Source organism: Periophthalmus magnuspinnatus, chromosome 9 (assembly GCF_009829125.3).
Source record: "Periophthalmus magnuspinnatus isolate fPerMag1 chromosome 9, fPerMag1.2.pri, whole genome shotgun sequence".
Taxonomy (NCBI): domain Eukaryota; kingdom Metazoa; phylum Chordata; class Actinopteri; order Gobiiformes; family Gobiidae; genus Periophthalmus; species Periophthalmus magnuspinnatus.
The window spans coordinates 22363117-22380426 of NC_047134.1; the positions used below are offsets into that span (position 1 = coordinate 22363117).

At 46.6% G+C, this 17310-nt stretch overlaps 1 protein-coding gene across 1 annotated transcript; it reads left to right on the forward strand.

The window, feature by feature from the left end:
- Nucleotides 1-12273: 12273 nt before the first annotated feature.
- On the forward strand, nt 12274-15210 carry ccl19a.1 (chemokine (C-C motif) ligand 19a, tandem duplicate 1). The gene is made up of 4 exons (XM_033973401.2): nt 12274-12395; nt 13151-13274; nt 13361-13475; nt 14550-15210. The coding sequence occupies exons 1-4, from the start codon at nt 12317-12319 to the stop codon at nt 14580-14582; spliced, it is 351 nt and encodes a 116-aa protein (XP_033829292.1). The 5' UTR covers nt 12274-12316; the 3' UTR covers nt 14583-15210.
- The last annotated feature ends 2100 nt before the right edge of the window (nt 15211-17310 follow it).

The following is a 17310-nucleotide window of genomic DNA, read 5'->3' on the forward strand; positions in this document are numbered from 1 at the left end:
TAGTTTCAGTGTTAGTATATCTGTCGTAACGGTGGGTGTAGCGGACCAAAGAGTTCAGACTCGGGGAATATTCACAGTGTTTATTGTACAGATGGAGACAAAACACAAAACTGAGGGTTGATCTGATGGTGAGCAGGAAGCCAGGTGCGGGCCAGGATCCAGGAACGTGGAGTGCAGGGAAAAACCAACACAGTACCAGGGCTGAGAAGCAGGGTAGAAGCAGGGTCGGAGCAGGGTCAAAGCAGGGTCGAAGCAGGGCTGTAGGCACACATAGGATCCGGCACCAAACACAGATAATCCAGTACGGAACAGGGTGAAGCAACGCAGGCACGACAGGAACACAGGAATGAAGGGACGACGGCACAGACAGGGTGAGGACACGCAGACGATCTCGCCCGAGTGTCTTCTCCCAGCTCCTCTTATCCACGGCAGGTGTGGTGATTAGCCAGATGGACAGCAGGTGTGCACGGGAGGAGCCGAGAGCTCCGCCCAGCTCCAGGTACAGATAGCTGAGGGAGGGGGAAGAGCACACAGGGAGACAAAACAGGAACAGAAGTACACACATCATGACAATATCAAACCCGTGCTCAAACTTTAGTATAAAAGAGTGCTTGTTAAACAACCTTCAAAAGGATACAACATTCAAAGAATATATGCATTCAGTATAAAAATGGTGGTTACATGACAATATTCAAAGGATATATGAATTATTATGTTTTGATATGATATATGAATTATATAATGCATCTAAAAAGCTTTATTACTTGACATCCCCTTCAGGACTCTCTGGAAAAAATAGGTGGAGAGCCCTGAGATGCGCCTGTTGACAGTTTTTATAGTGTCTCCCAATGCAGGTGTGTGTGTGTGTGTGGGGTGTGTGGGTGGGTGTGTGTGTGTGTGTGTGTGCGTGGGGGTGTGTGCGTGCGTATGCGTATGAGGAGGGTCCTTCTTCTCGTCTGCATGGTGCCCCTGTAAGATCCACATGGGTCTGCACAACATCTTCAGGTCTGCACAATATCTTCATGAGTTCCCACGGATTCCATAGGTGTGCACCCCCTGGTGGGCACGTGGTATTTAGCTTAGTGTACAATAACCACATTCAACACTACAAAGACTCAATTTCCACTGCCAAATCCACCTACTACTCTGGCCTCATTCACTCCAATAAACACAACTCTAGGACCCTTTTCTCACTTCTCTCCAACATAACAAAACCCCCTGACTCTATCCCCAATCACCTGTTTTCCTCTGATTTCTGTAACTCACTACTGTCATTTTTTGTCTCCAAGATCACAACCATCCATCAACACCTGATAAGTGGAGCTGTAGTTTCTGGAGTGGACACCTTCTCTCCCCGCTTTTCACCAACATTTTCAAGCTTTTCTCTTCCCTCTGTTCTAGCTGTCTCTGAGTTCATTCTTAAGTCCAAACCCTCTACCTCCCAACCTGGCCCTATTCCTACAGCTCTTGTTAAATCCTGTCTGTCTTCTCTTGCTCCCTTCATTACTAACATCATTCACTCCTCCCTGATTACTGGTTCGGTTCCTTCATCTCTCAAAACTGTTTCTGTTACCCCTATTCTGAAAAAAACTGGTCTAGATCCTAATAATTTCAATAACCTTTGTCCTATTTCCAACCTGCCCTTCATCTCCAAAATTCTTGAAAAAACTGTCGCTTCTCAACTCCACACCCATCTTGCCACTAACAACATCTATGAACAGTTTCAATCCGGTTTCCGCCCACTCCATAGCACAGAAACGGCACTTCTTAGAATCATCAATGACCTCCTTCTAGCTTCTGACTCCGGTTTACTCTCTATTCTCATCCTCCTTGATTTAACAGCTGCCTTTGACACCCGTCCCTCTCTCACTCCTCACACCTCTGCCATACTTGTTCACAGTCTTGTCACCTCCCGGATTGACTCCTCTATGGTCTCCCCAACAAATCCCTCCAGAAACTGCAGCTTCTCCAAAACTCTGCAGCCCGCATCATCACCAAAACCCCATCTTCCCACCACATCACCCCCATCCTCCAAGAACTACACTGGCTTCCCATAAAACAGAGAATCCACTTCAAAATCCTCCTCACCACCTTCAAAGCTATCCATAACCTGGCCCCACCTTACATCTCTGACCTCCTCCACATCTCCATTCCCTCTCGCTCCTCTTCCTCTCTCCAGCTCTCTGTCCCCTCTGCCCGTCTCATCACCATGTGGGGCAGAGCCTTCAGCTGCTCTGCTCCTGTCGTAACGGTGCGGATAGGACCAAAAGATGCAGACCAGAGCAGTTTTAACAGTGTTTATTTACAGCGGTGAAAATGCAGTCTTTAAACAGGTCACAAGAGCAGGTACAGGAACCGGGGAGCGGGAGACGGGTCAGGCGGGTGCGGTGCAGGTAGAGGCGGGCAGGACAGGACCAGGACGGGGATAGAAGCAGGTGCGGTACCAGGGCGGGCGGAGCAGACGAAGACCAGAGCGGGGAGCGGGTGACAAACCAGAGACCAGGACCGGACAGGAGACGAGACGAGCAGGAGACGAGACGAGCAGGAGACGAGACGAGCAGGAGACGAGACGAGCCGGAGACGAGACGAGCAGGAGACGATACCGGGACTGGAACGTGACGGCAGGAGCTGGGCGAGTGGAGGCAGGAATCTGGAGGGTGCATAAATCCAAATGAGCATTTGCAGGAAAGTACCAAATAACAAAGCTTAGCTAGAAACATTCACGTTTTACACGCGGACGGTCTGGCACCGAGTGTAGACTGCCAAGCCTTCTTGTACTCAGCAGCAGGTGGTGGTGATTAGGCTGATGCACCCCAGGTGTGCACGGGAGGAGTCAGGCACTCCACCCAGCTCCAGACACACAGGTAGGGGAGGGGGAGAGAGCACGGGAGGACAGGGAAAACTGACATCATGACAGTACCCCCCCCCTAAGGTCCACCTCCTGGTGGACCCCCAGGCTTGTCAGGATGAGCGCGGTGGAAGTCTCTCACCATGTCGGGATCCAGAATGCGTGCCCTGGGCACCCAGGATCGCTCCTCCGGACCGTAACCCTCCCAATCGACGAGGTACTGGAGGCCCCTACCACGGCGACGAACGTCAATCAGGCGGCGGACGGTGAACGCCGGGTGGCCGTCAATGACTCGGGCGGGCGGTGGGGGATCGGCCGGAGGGCACAGGTCGCTGGTCCGGACTGGTTTAACCTGGGAGACGTGAAAGGTCGGATGAATCCGGAGAGACGGGGGTAACTGGAGGCGCACCGCCGATGGATTTATGATCCTCATGATCTTAAACGGTCCCAGGAATCGGGGGGACAGCTTACGGGAGTCCGTCTTCAGCGGGATCGTCTTGGCGGAGAGCCAAACCATCTGGCCAGGTTGGTATACGGGCGCCGGGACACGGTGGCGATCGGCCGTCGCCTTAGTGCGCGCTCCCGCCCGAAGAAGGGCCGCCCTGGCCTTCTTCCAGATCCGGCGACAGCGCTGGAGATGGCGCTGAACAGACGGGACGGCGAGGTCCCTCTCCTCCGTGGGGAAGAGAGGGGGTTGGTATCCCAGCGATGCCTCGAAGGGGGACATACCAGTGGCGGAACTCACGAGGGAGTTGTGAGCGTACTCTATCCAGGGCAGGTGAGTACTCCAGGTCGCGGGGTTGGCGGAGGCTGTGCACCGTAGAGCCGACTCCAGGTCTTGGTTGGCCCGCTCCGTCTGCCCATTAGATTGTGGGTGGAACCCGGACGTGAGGCTGACCGTGGCCCCCAAACTGTCGCAGAAAGACCGCCATACCTGAGAGGTGAATTGGGTCCCTCTGTCGGACACGATGTCCACCGGGATGCCGTGGAGTCGGAAGACATGACTGGTCAGCTGGTCGGCAGTTTCTTTGGCTGTGGGGAGCTTAGGCAGGGCAACGAAATGGGCGGCCTTGGAGAAGCGGTCCACAATGGTGAGAACCACCGTGTTCCCCTGGGAAGGGGGAAGGCCCGTCACGAAGTCCAAGGCGATGTGGGACCAAGGGCGACGAGGAACTGGGAGAGGATGCAAGAGACCAGAAGGGGGTGAGTGGGAGGCCTTGGCCCGAGCACATACCTGGCAGGCGGCGACATAAGCCCGGGTGTCTGTGTCCATCGTGGGCCACCAGAAGCGTCTCCTGAGGAGGGAGAGAGAGCGACCGGCACCAGGATGGCAGGCGAAACGGGAGGCATGGACCCACTGGAGCACCTGAGACCGGACAGAATCGGGAACAAACAGTTTATCTGGAGGGCCGTTACCTGGGTCGGGGTCGTTGGTCTGGGCCTCTCGGACGGTGTCCTCGATTTCCCAATGGACCGCGGCCACCACACACGAGGAGGGGATAATTGTTTCTGCGGTGACCGGGCTATCCTCCAGGGCGAACTGGCGGGAGAGGGCATCTGGTTTGACGTTCCGAGATCCGGGGCGGTAGGTGAGGAGAAAGTTGAAGCGGCTGAAGAAGAGGGACCAACGAGCTTGACGGGGATTGAGGCGCCTGGCGGACTGGATGTACTCCAAGTTTTTATGGTCGGTCCAGACGATGAATGGTTGCTCCGCCCCTTCGAGCCAGTGGCGCCACTCCTCCAAGGCCAGCTTTACGGCAAGGAGCTCCCGATCCCCCACGTCATAATTGACCTCGGCCGAGGACAATCGCCGGGAAAAGAAGGCGCAGGGACAGAGGCGGTTGTGGGGGTCGAACCTCTGCGAAAGCACGGCCCCCACTCCCGAGTCGGAGGCGTCGACCTCCACGATGAATTGCCGTGAAGGGTCGGGCTGGTGCAGGATGGGAGCGGAGGTAAATAGTCTCTTAAGCTTCTCGAAGGCTGTCTGCGCCTCAGGGGACCAGGCAAACTGCAAAGCAGGAGAGGTGAGTTTAGTTAAGGGCGAGATAACCCTACTAAAATCCCGGATGAAACGTCTATAAAAATTGGCAAAGCCGATAAATCTCTGGAGCTGTCTCCGGTTGGTAGGAATGGGCCACTCAGTGACAGCCTGGATCTTTTCAGGATCAGCTCTTACTTGGCCCCGCCCCACAATGAAGCCCAAAAAGCTGACCTCCTCTGCGTGAAACTCGCATTTCTCAGCTTTCACGAACAGTTTATTCTCGAGGAGGCGCTGGAGAACCTGGCGAACGTGCTGGTGATGCTCCTGGGGGGACCGCGAGAAAATCAAGATGTCATCCAAGTAAACAAAGATGAATCGGTTAAGGAAATCACGGAGCACATCGTTGATGAGGGCTTGGAATACGGCAGGGGCGTTGGTGAGACCGAAGGGCATAACCAAGTATTCGAAATGTCCCAGGGGTGTCTTGAAGGCCGTCTTCCATTCGTCTCCCTCCCTGATGCGCACCAGGTGGTACGCATTCCGCAAATCCAACTTGGAAAAGATGGTCGCACCGTGGAGGGGCGTAAATGCCGAGTCCAGTAGGGGTAGCGGGTATTTATTCTTTACAGTTATATTGTTCAGACCCCGATAATCAATGCAAGGCCGCAGGGATTTGTCCTTCTTGGCCACAAAGAAGAACCCCGCTCCCACGGGTGAAGTGGACGGGCGGATGATTCCGGCAGCAAGGGACCCACGGATATAGTCCTCCATTGACTCGCGTTCAGGTTTAGACAGGTTATATAGCCTGCTAGATGGTAGTGGGGCACCCGGCAGGAGGTCAATGGCGCAGTCATATGGGCGGTGGGGCGGTAAAGAGAGGGCCTTGCTCTTGCTAAAAACCTCCCCCAGGTCGTGATATTCAGCAGGCACCGAGGACAGATTGGGGGTGTCTGGGGACGGATCGGCGACAGGAACGGACCTCCCGGCCGGAGGGAGGGCGGACCGAAGGCACTTGGCGTGGCAATCGGGACTCCAGCCCGAAACTCCGCCCCTGGCCCAATCGAAAACAGGGTTGTGGGCGCGTAGCCAGGGGTAACCAAGGACCAGAGGAGAAGCGGAGGAGGACAGGACATGAAACTGACGGTTCTCTTGGTGGTTGCCGGACAGAATCACGGTGACAGGTTCTGTGATGTGGGTGATGTGCCCCAGAAAACGTCCATTGAGCCCCTGGGCATTTAAGGGGCGTTCGAGGGGCTCCAGGTAGACCCCGAGCTGCTCCGCGACTTGGGCATCAATAAAGTCCTTCTCAGCCCCGGAGTCGATAAGGGCGGAAACGCATAAAGTCTCTGTGCGAACGCACAGGGTGGCGCTGAGCCGCAGTCTATTAGTAGAGTCCAGGATGTGTTGCTCGCCCACCAGTACTCCCAGCGCTACTGGTGGGCCCCCCCTTTTGGCCGAACTGGGCAAGTGACCACATAATGTCCGCGCTCACCGCAGTAGAGGCAAGCCCCGGCCAGGCGACGCCTCCGTTGACGCTCCTCGGCCGACACAAGGGTCCTGTCGAGTTGCATGGGCTCATCTGGCGGGGGCGGGGCAGCGCGTGGCTCCGGCGGGACCGGTGACCGGCGTCTCTCTCGGCGACGAGCCCGTAGCCGGTTGTCAATACGGTGAGTGAGGGAGATGAGGCTCCGCAGGTCGGGGGGTTCGTCCCGGGAAACCAATTCATCTTTCAAAGTCTCGTTCAGGCCCCGCACAAACACAGCCCGCAGCGCGCTGTCCGTCCAGTCCAGCTCCGCCGCATGTGTCCAGAATTCAATGGAATAATCCGCTACCGTCCTGGAGCCCTGGCTGAGAGTCAATAACCGGGAGGCAGCATTGTCCTGGTAGTGCGGGTGGTCAAACACCAGCTTAAACGTGGACACAAATTCATTAAAATCCAGGCTATCCACAGACGTCTTCATTAGGCGCGCCTCTGCCCACTGGAGAGCTCTGCCCCGGAGTAATCCACATATATACCGGATCTTGGTGGCCCCCGAGCTGAAACGAGAAGGGCATTGCTGGAACATGAACTCGCACTGGAACAGGAATCCGCGACAGAGGTGAGGTTGTCCAGCATACGGCTCCGGATCCGTGCCTCTCGGCTCCGGGAGGCGTGGCGGCGCTCCAGCTGCAGCAGGCGGGGTGACGAGGAGCGCGGCCACCTGGTGGTTAAGCTGTGCCACCTGCTGGGACAATGTCTGATTTAGCTCCAATAGAGTTCGAATGGATTGTTCATGCTGACCCAGCACCGCCTCGGGGTGAGAGTGCGTGAGGCGGCGCGTCTGGTCCGGGTCTGAGCCTGCTTGGTCCATAGTGGCCAGACCGTTCTGTCGTAACGGTGCGGATAGGACCAAAAGATGCAGACCAGAGCAGTTTTAACAGTGTTTATTTACAGCGGTGAAAATGCAGTCTTTAAACAGGTCACAAGAGCAGGTACAGGAACCGGGGAGCGGGAGACGGGTCAGGCGGGTGCGGTGCAGGTAGAGGCGGGCAGGACAGGACCAGGACGGGGATAGAAGCAGGTGCGGTACCAGGGCGGGCGGAGCAGACGAAGACCAGAGCGGGGAGCGGGTGACAAACCAGAGACCAGGACCGGACAGGAGACGAGACGAGCAGGAGACGAGACGAGCAGGAGACGAGACGAGCAGGAGACGAGACGAGCCGGAGACGAGACGAGCAGGAGACGATACCGGGACTGGAACGTGACGGCAGGAGCTGGGCGAGTGGAGGCAGGAATCTGGAGGGTGCATAAATCCAAATGAGCATTTGCAGGAAAGTACCAAATAACAAAGCTTAGCTAGAAACATTCACGTTTTACACGCGGACGGTCTGGCACCGAGTGTAGACTGCCAAGCCTTCTTGTACTCAGCAGCAGGTGGTGGTGATTAGGCTGATGCACCCCAGGTGTGCACGGGAGGAGTCAGGCACTCCACCCAGCTCCAGACACACAGGTAGGGGAGGGGGAGAGAGCACGGGAGGACAGGGAAAACTGACATCATGACAGCTCCCCAGCTCTGGAACTCTCTCCCTCCTGACCTCTGCAACATTGACTCTCTTCCACTTTTCAAATCCAGACTCAAAACCCACCTGTTCACACAGTCCTACACCATATAATCACTCTCACCATCATCCAGTTTTGTATCTCTGTTTTATCTGTAAATATGTGTTTTTAACTTTGTCTTGTACAGTGTCCTTGAGTGTCCTGAAAGGCGCTTTCAAATAAAATGTATTATTATTATTATTATTATTATTATTATTAGTGTTGGTAAATCAAGATAACACTTTGATGTAGTGGTGCACTTCTACAAAATACCTTACAGTACATTGTACCTGTGGAGTGGAGTCTTGTGGTCTGTTTGACTGTAATATTGTAATACTGAATAACCACATTTTACTTTGTGTCGTTATTGTTGATAAATGACTATGTGACCACAAGAGCACTGAAGTCAAAGGGGCAAGTGCTTGAGCACCACTGGGCCCTATCTGTGCACATCTCTAGAGGTTGGTAGTACTCAGTTACATTTACTTTTTAAGAAACTGTATTTTTCAGAGTACTTTTCTAGCAGCATATCTTTACTCCTACTTGAGAAATATTTTACTGAAATAAAAATACAGTAAAATTTTGGTTACTCTTCCCATTGTGAGTAAATCTACAAGTGACAAAAATGTTGACAATATGAAATTATTTGAACATTTGTGTTTCTTGCACCGCTCTTTGATATATGATTTAGTTAGTCTCATTTTTGTGTCAATCATATTACAAATACCAAACTTACTTAATTGCATTATTTTAATGTTTTGTTCTTCAAATTACATTCACTTCTGTTTCTGTTTCTGTTTCTATATTAGTGTTTCTATATTGGATTAACTAAAGAGACTAAGAGGCCAGTTTTCTGAACACAAATATGCTATCTGGACACAAGACCCAATTTACCCAAAACCTCATGTCATGAGAAAGTCATGTCATGTCAAGGTCATCCCCAAAACTATTAGGGGTAGAAAAGGGGAAATCATTTTGATGTTGCAAGTAATGAACTTCCCATGTCTGAATGAGGACATTGACTTTTCTGTTTTCCTCAAAATAAGCAACAAACCTACTTATTGTTGAGTCTTGAGAACTCCTGTACTGTGTATGTACCAATATGAATTTGATGAGCTGCTTTGTATTAATGTATTTGCACTGATTTCTCTAAATGAATATATCTTTTAGTCTTAGTGGTTACCCACCTCTATTAGTGTACACACTGATCACATACTTGATACAACTATGAGTAGTTTCTACATACCACCTCTCTCTTTTTTTGTCTTTTCCCATCATTTTATTGTGATTTATTGTATTGTGTGTTTTTTGTGATGGGGTGGTCACTTGGCCTCACATGGCCACCTCATATGACCATGTTCCTACATTTAAGGCCACCTGTTGGTATTTTAAATCTTCATGTTTTCTCCGAAGAAAACCACTTATGTGACTGAAACGTGTCGGCATGTCTGCTTTGCCCACATAAAGGGCTTTTACGGTAAGTTAGAGTGCTTGAGTACTTGCTTGAGTAGTATTAATTGAGTAATGCTTTGAAGAAACATAACTCTTACTTGACTACAATTTCTGGCTACACTACCCACTTTGGTTTGTTTGGAAAAGCAGTAGTATACAGTACTCATATGTTTTTCAGCTTCGAATGAAACTGAAACTATGTGCCTGGTTCAGTTTCACAATCACACAATTAGCATTAAGGTCAGGCTTGATATTCACTATATTTAAGAAACAAAACAAAAAGTCAATGGACTAGTTACTGCAACTGGTTTACTGACTGACCTTTTTCTGTATAGCTTGAAAATGATCTTGAGCTGTATCAGTACAACTTTTATCTTATAACTAAGGTAAAACTAGCTTAACTAAAATAAGGTAAGGTGCGGAGGTAAGGTGCTGAGTTCAGATGTCCAAGGTCCTAGTACAGGACCTGAGACATAAAACAGCATGGGTCAAGCTGGGGCAAGTTAGGTGAAGGACCCCTAGCCTTAAGGGGTACTTACACTAGAGGGAAAGCTCCCCAATCTGCTACGTTATGTTTCTAGGGTCAGGGACAGTCCATGGGTGCACCTCTCCCATGCCATCCTCTGAGGCGGGGTGCCCCGTCCCTGCACTTGCACCTGCCCAGACACAGCCACGGCAGCAATCACTGAGTATCAGATCTATTTGTTAGTATGTGAAATCGAATTTGAAATTTTAGCATCGCAACAATACTAAGTTGTACTCAAGTAAAAGTACAGTTACTTGGCCAATAATGTATTCAATTACAAGTACTTCTGCCAAAACTGTACTTGCATGTATCGTCATATTCTCTGGGCTCTAACCAATCAGAGCAGGAGATGCAGTGCTGTTGTGTGTTTTGTTGTATATAAAGGAGCAGAGACAGACATAGATTGCACAGTCTGGACTTTAGTACTCAGTAACTTATACGATTTCTAATGTAACTAATTACAAACACATGATTGAATTGCAGACTCAATTACCAATACATGTACAGGTTTAAAAATCTGTTTAGACCCACACTACCAGTCAAAAGATTTCTACCTTTTGTATACAATTGGAAGACATAAATTTGATGAAGTAAGATATATGGACTTATGTAGTCAAGAAAAACGTTGAATAACTACCGGTACTATTTTTAATATATACATTTTATATTCAAATCCTCAGAGTAAGCCACCCTTTGCTTTGTTGACAGTGCTGCAAACCCTTGGCCTTCTCTCAATGAGCTTTTTGATGAAGTCTCTTGAAATGTTTTTTACTGTGCCTTGTCTGGGTCCAGAAATGCTAAAAGTGCAAGGTGGTGAGCAAAGCTAAGGGTAAAAGCTTTTTTTTCTTTTTTTTTTTTAATCTTAAACAAGTTTGAGGTTATTTTGAGTTTATTTATTTTTGATACATTCCATATGTGTCTGTTCCTAGTTTTGTTGCCTTCAGTGAGAATCTACACTGTAAATAGTGTGTGTCCAAACTTTTGGGCATGTAAATAGTTAATAAAATCATTGTCATAAGCCTGTTCCCAAGGCGAGCAAGTTGTTCCAGCTCTTCCTGTAGCATATTAGGGGAAGTCCAGACACTGCTCTGTGAAAGAGAAACCACAAAGGAGCCTTCTCATAAAACAGGAGCTCTTCTTATAAATCGTGGATGCTTTGGACAGGAGAAGCTGATACCCTGCTCTCAAACTCTCTCAGAGCACTACTATCACACATTTTTGGCCTTGTGTCAGGGCTGAGGTGTGGGGCTCTAGGGCATTACAGCAGTTATTTATCAGAGTGTGGGGAATATCAGTCTGCAAAGATCAGGTCCCTGTGACATAAATCCTTTATTAAGTCAACAACATGGTTTGAAGTTCAGATGTGGGTTAAAATAGGCTAAGATTATGGTTTAGTTTAAAGTTAGGGCTTAGGTTAAGGTTGGGATTTAGGTTAAAATTGTGTCTTAAATTAAGATTAGGGCTTAGTTTAAAATTTGTGCTTAGGTTAAGATTAGGGTTTAGTATAAATTTAGGCCTTAGGTTAAGATTAGGGTTTAGATTAAAATTTGTGTTTAGGTTAAGATTAGGGTTTAGTTTAACGTTAGGGGTTTGGTTATGTCTTAGATTAAGGCTGGGGTTTAGTTTAAGATTAGGCCTTAGGTTAAGATTAGGTTTTAGTTTAAAGTTAGGATTTAGGTTAGGTTATGGCTTAAATTAAGGTTAGGGCTTATTTTAAATTTAGGGCTTAGGTTAAATAAGTAGTTGTAAGGTAAGTAGTGACTATGGTTAAGGTCCATATGACGGACTAGACTCATTTAATTCTTTTTAAGACAAATCATTTTGCCTATTTTTGTTCTAATTTTGTCATTTTGGTTTATAATATTACTTCTTGGTTGGGCACGAGCAGAAGATATGACATGTAGAGGTAGTTCCATAACTGTTATCTGTCAGCAAATGTGGCCCAAAACATGTCTAATTTGCACAATAGTTATGAAAACACAATAAACATGACAACATAGGTAGAGGTATTACATTTTAGAACTCAGAATTTGCAAAACAGGAAAACATGTCATATGCACTTTAAGGTTATTAAAGTATTCATCCATCTATCCATCCATTTTCTCCCGCTTATCCGGTGCCAGGTCGTGGGGGCAACAGTCTAAGCAGGGATTCCCAGATGTCCTTGACCCCACATACGTCCTCCAGCTTGAAAAAAAACCCCAAACATTTAAATAAAATGATCACTTTACAAGAAATGAATGGATGTAAAATGTCCCTCCTCTCCACTGTAAGAAGCACAGAATCCTAGTGTGTGTGTGTGTATGTGTGTGTGTGGGCAGGAACAGCTACACAAAAGTAAAGGAAAGTGAAAGTGTGCACCCAGAGAGTATAAGAAGCAGCAGCTGACTGTGAGAGAGGTCACTATATCTCTGCTCTCTTCCACACAACATGTCTGCTCCAGTCCTCTGCATCCCCCGTGTCCCCTGCGCTGTCCTCGTCTGTGTCCTCATAGCCTGCTGCTGCTCAGGTGAGTTTGTATAGAAACTGCCTTCACTCTAGTGTCCTCTCTCTGTTGTCCTTTTCTGTTGTCCTCTCTCACCTCCTCTCCCTCTGAGCTCAGGTGAGTATAAATGGAAACTGTCCTCTTCCTTGTGTCATCTCATGTGTCTTCTCTTTAATGTCCTCTCTGGTGTCCTCTCTTATGTCCTGTTCCTTGTCCACTGCCTCTGGTCTCCTCTTTCTGGTCTTCTCATGGTGTCCTCTCTCTGGTGTCCTGTCTCTATCCTCTCCCTTGTCTCCTGTATTATGTGTCCCCTCTTATGTGTCCTCTCTCTAATGGTCTCCCTCATGTCCACTCTCTGGTCTCTTCGCACTTGTTTCCTCCCTGGTGCCCTCTCCTATGTTCTGTTCCTTGTCCTCTATCTCTGGTCTCTTTTCTCTGTTCTTCTCATGATGTCCTTTCTCACCTGTCCTCTCCCTGGTGTCCTCTCTTACATGTCTCCCCTCTCACTTGTCTTCCCTTCTGTCTCCTGACTCACATGTTCTCTCTTATGTCCCCTCTCACATATCCCCTCTCAAATGTCCTCCCCCTTGTCTCCTGTCTCACCTGTCCTCTCTAACATGTCCCCCATCTCCCCTGTCCTCCCTCCTGTCTCCGGTCTCACCTGTTCTCTCTTGTGTCCCCTCTCACATATCCCCTATCAGACGTTCTCCCCCCTTCTCACCTGTCCTCTCTCACATATCTCCGTTCTCACCTGTCCTTCCCCCACTTTCCTGTCTCAGTGGCTGTGGGACAGATTGCAATGGACTGCTGCCTAGAGGTGAAGAACAAGGTGGTTCCTAAGGAAGTTGTGGTGCACTACTTCGAGCAAGTTGGGGGACAGGGCTGTGACATCGATGCCACCATGTGAGTACCACTCTCTATCCAACACTGTTATGGTTTAGGACTGATGGTCTGAATCCTGCCCCCTGACCTGTGACCTCTGACCCAAGCCTGGTGACCCGACAAGGCCGGAATCTGTGCATCACTCCCACTCAGCCAAAACTCAACCAGATAAAAAAACATGTGGACAAGCTGAAGAATCACTGCAAGAAGACCGGCTATAAGGTACAGTCACTTTTGTACATCATCATTTACTACCTCCTGTATTAAGGAAAATATTTTTTAGCTCTCTACCATGTTATAAGATTGTTCCCTTATTAAAAACATGCCTAAAGAGGTTTTAGATATCATCCATGCATGTTTGAGTAATTTAGTGATCTCTCCTGGGACTTATTCCTTAAAGTTAGCTGTAAGATTCTGTGCAATGCTCAGCCTACAAGCCTATGTCACATGACAATTCTCAATAAATATACAAAATACATCGTATGGACAAAACACCTGACAATTATTCTGTTTACTTAATAAAAGAATAAATTACTACCTAAAATTTAAAAAAAATCAATCAATATTTATTCACACTAGTTTGGTAGAACACGGGCAGTAGATAAAGTACAAATACAAAAACCCCAGGTTTTAAAGAATTAAGGGAGAAAAGTTAGTTTCTGTCAGTTTCTGAGTAGAATTCTACTCTCACAAACATGCACATTCTTTACTGTCGGTTACCATGGCAACCATCTCTCTAGTCTCATATTAAAGCTCATCAGTGCAGGCTACATACTGTCCCTTTAAAATGATTTGTCACCAGAATGTTCAGAAGTTCAGAATGGAGGCAAAATGAAACAAGCCATAACACATGTTAAGTGACATTTTAATGCTAACGGTTTTAAATCTTTAACATTTGAAATGTCCAGGGTTTTGCTTTGGATTGCAAACGATGAAACAAATATTATTATCCAGCCTCAAAATTGTATTTGAGCTTCACAAAAAGTAGAATTTGTGGTAAAAAGTGTAATATATCTGTAGATGAAGTGAAAACTGATTGCGTGGTCTAAATGTCTGTACATACAGTAAAATCATAAACTACTAAGAAATAAAATGCAGTTGTACAATGCGTTATGGTGTTTGACCTCCTTTGACCTCCAGCTGCCTCCATTTCAAAATGTGTAACATTCTGGGAAGAAATCATTTTAAAAGATCTTGCAGGTTACTCCAAATATGATTATAATATATAGTGTGTAATTGCCAGAAGAGCAGTGTTTTTTGACAATATGGTACACCTGCTGTACCTGTGTGTTCCAGGGGGGGCGCTGTAACGGAGTCAAGCGTCAGTGAAGAGTCATCCTCCAGTCAGTCTGCAGCTCTGAGTACAGAATACTCCCATATCAGACCAGCATAACATACAAACATACAAGAAGAAGTACTCACTATGCAGACAAATTAAAAAATAAATCCAATGAATTGTGTTTCTGTGACAGTATGAATGTGAGACAAAGAAAGAGAATGTGATCAAATATGAAACTCCATACCAGGACTAAACCTGGACTCAAACCAAGACTAAACCAGAACTAAAACCATTCTAAACCAGGAATAAACCCAAACCCAAAACATGCACCTTACACAAAATAATAAGGTACTGTTACATATGCATAGATCTTTTAAAGGAACTGAATGTAAGCTCTGTGTCCCCAGATATGAGGTAAACATGTTATAATCATTTACTTTTACTGATAACAATTGTAATGCTGATTTTATTCTTAATTCCAAAAAACATTGGGCATGATGGCCAAGTTGTTTATGTTATAATCTGGTATTTTGGCTCTCAAGACAAAGGATCAATAAAAAAAATCTCTAAGTACCTTACACCTTAAACTAAACTAAAAAACTCAGCTAACTCAGGCTAAAGGGAATGACGTTGTTATTTTTCAACATGTACTATTTTATTGAAGTAAATGGAATAAAAGTGGTAGTAGTAGTTTATGACATGATTCCACACAAACTGTGATATGTGGACCCTTGTGGCTTCCATGACTAAGCTTCCTGGAACTGACTATGCATGTTTTGTTTTTTTTTTGTATTTTTTGTATTTTTTGTATTTTTTTTTTTTTTTTTTTTTTTGTGATTTTGGTTTACATTATGAATAAATTATTATATATTATATTTTTAAAAATCACATGACCCTGTGCAGCTTTGTACCTTATATAGTCTATATCACACTGTATGTACTGTGTAAATCTGAAATAATAAAACATCTCAAATCCATGAAATTGTATAGAGCTACTTTTTATGAAAATTGTTTTCAGAATAGCTTTCCGATACTATACTTTTCCTACTACATAAGTAATATATTGTACAGTGTAACAGTACTCTTACTTGGGTTTTGGTTACTCTTCTCACTGTGAGTAAGTCTACAAGTGACTTTATGTTTACAACATGGAATGATTTCAACATTTTTGTTTCTTGCACCGCTTCTTCAGATACAATTTAGCTTTTCTCATGTTTGTGTCCATCTTTGAAAATACCACATTTTGTGCATTATTTAATGTTTTGTCAATTATAAATTTTTTATCATAAATCAAATGTTATGTCCAGCCTCTTACAGTTACTATTACTTGAAAAGTACTTTCCCAAATATGATTTCTGTACTTCAACAGTCATATTATTTAAAATTAACATTATTTTGAATTGCATAAAATTTTTGTCTGCTGTGCCCATCTCTGATTAAACCAGGACTGTAGCCAGATCTGAAGCAACATCAAAACAGAATTAATCCAGGACCAAGCTGGTTTGTAGACTCCTGCTGTCTCCAGGACAGGCTCTAAAGGCCTGTGAGACTCTATCCGACCGGGTAGTCACACTGGACAATGTCAGTGTAGCCTCCACCTCTACTGTTAGGAACCTTGGAGTCTTATTTGATCAAGAGCTCTGTGAAGCGCATTCACAGCACATATAAACCAAGCCTGTAAAACAGCCCTTTTCCACCTGTGTAAAATCATCAAAATCAGAAAAAAAATTTGTCTAAAAGTGACGCTGAAAAATTTATCCACGCATTTGTTACATCAAGGCTAGATTACTGTAATTCCCTACTAGCCCCGTGCCCTAAAAACTCTATAAAAAGCTTTCAACTAGTTCAAAATGCAGCAGCTAGGCTCTTAACAGGAACTAAGAGAAGAGAACACATCATCCCAGTGCTGGAGGCCCTTCACTGGCTTCCTGTCGAGTTTAGAATTAAATTTAAAGTTCTCCTCCTGACATATAAGATAAAATATGCCTTAGTTCCGCAGTGGAGAAATTCTATAAAGCCATAAAGAGCATAGCCCCATCATATTTGCAAGATGCTATAATACCATATCATCCAAACAAAGCACTCCACTCTCAGCATGCTGGACTACTGGTTCTAAAGTGTCTAAACACAGTAGGAGGGAGAACTTTCACGTACCAAGTTCCTGCCAATGTTAAAGACAGTCTCTACATTTAAGACCAGACTTAAAAAGTTCCTCTTTGAATTGGCTTATGTCCAGGCCAGTTAGAAGCAGAAATAAAACCTGCAGTTTTAGTTAAGCTGCCTTAAGAGTAGCTAAAGCTGGGGGAAGTATGGTAACCTGAGCACTATCCTCTGTTTTATCCTACTTTCAACATTCACCATTCAGTTCACCTGGAGTCCGTTCATTGCTATTCACATGTTCCCTGTCCCACACCTCTGGGGAGTGCAGCTGCTCCAGATGCTTGGCCGCTAACCTCCCAGTGACCGTTGGACACTAGATGCCCCTCCTGTGCCCTGATCCTGTTCCGTGGACCCGGATCCTCCCTTCCCTCAACTGGCTGGATAACCCAATGCCTAGCTAGTATGACCCCTACCCTACTGTAGATAAGCCTCCTTCTGTCCTTTGGGTGAGCTCTGGCCCCACTCTATCTCTAAACTATCTATACTCTATCTATAAATGGATGCACATTAGTCCTGGACACATCTGCAGCCTGCGCGTCCAAGGGAGTGGATTTCTCCTTCAATGTGGTTCTCCTCGAGGTTTCTCTTTTTTTTTTTTAGTTTTTCCTTGCCAAGAAG

Bases quoted from the DNA above. Each gene is read 5' to 3' on its own strand.
- ccl19a.1 (XM_033973401.2), top strand. From the start codon at position 12,317: ATGTCTGCTCCAGTCCTCTGCATCCCCCGTGTCCCCTGCGCTGTCCTC. The intron at 13,275-13,360 runs GTGAGTACCACT...CTCTGACCCAAG, and splicing joins TGTGACATCGATGCCACCAT to CCTGGTGACCCGACAAGGCC. The intron at 13,476-14,549 runs GTACAGTCACTT...TGTGTGTTCCAG, and splicing joins GCAAGAAGACCGGCTATAAG to GGGGGGCGCTGTAACGGAGT.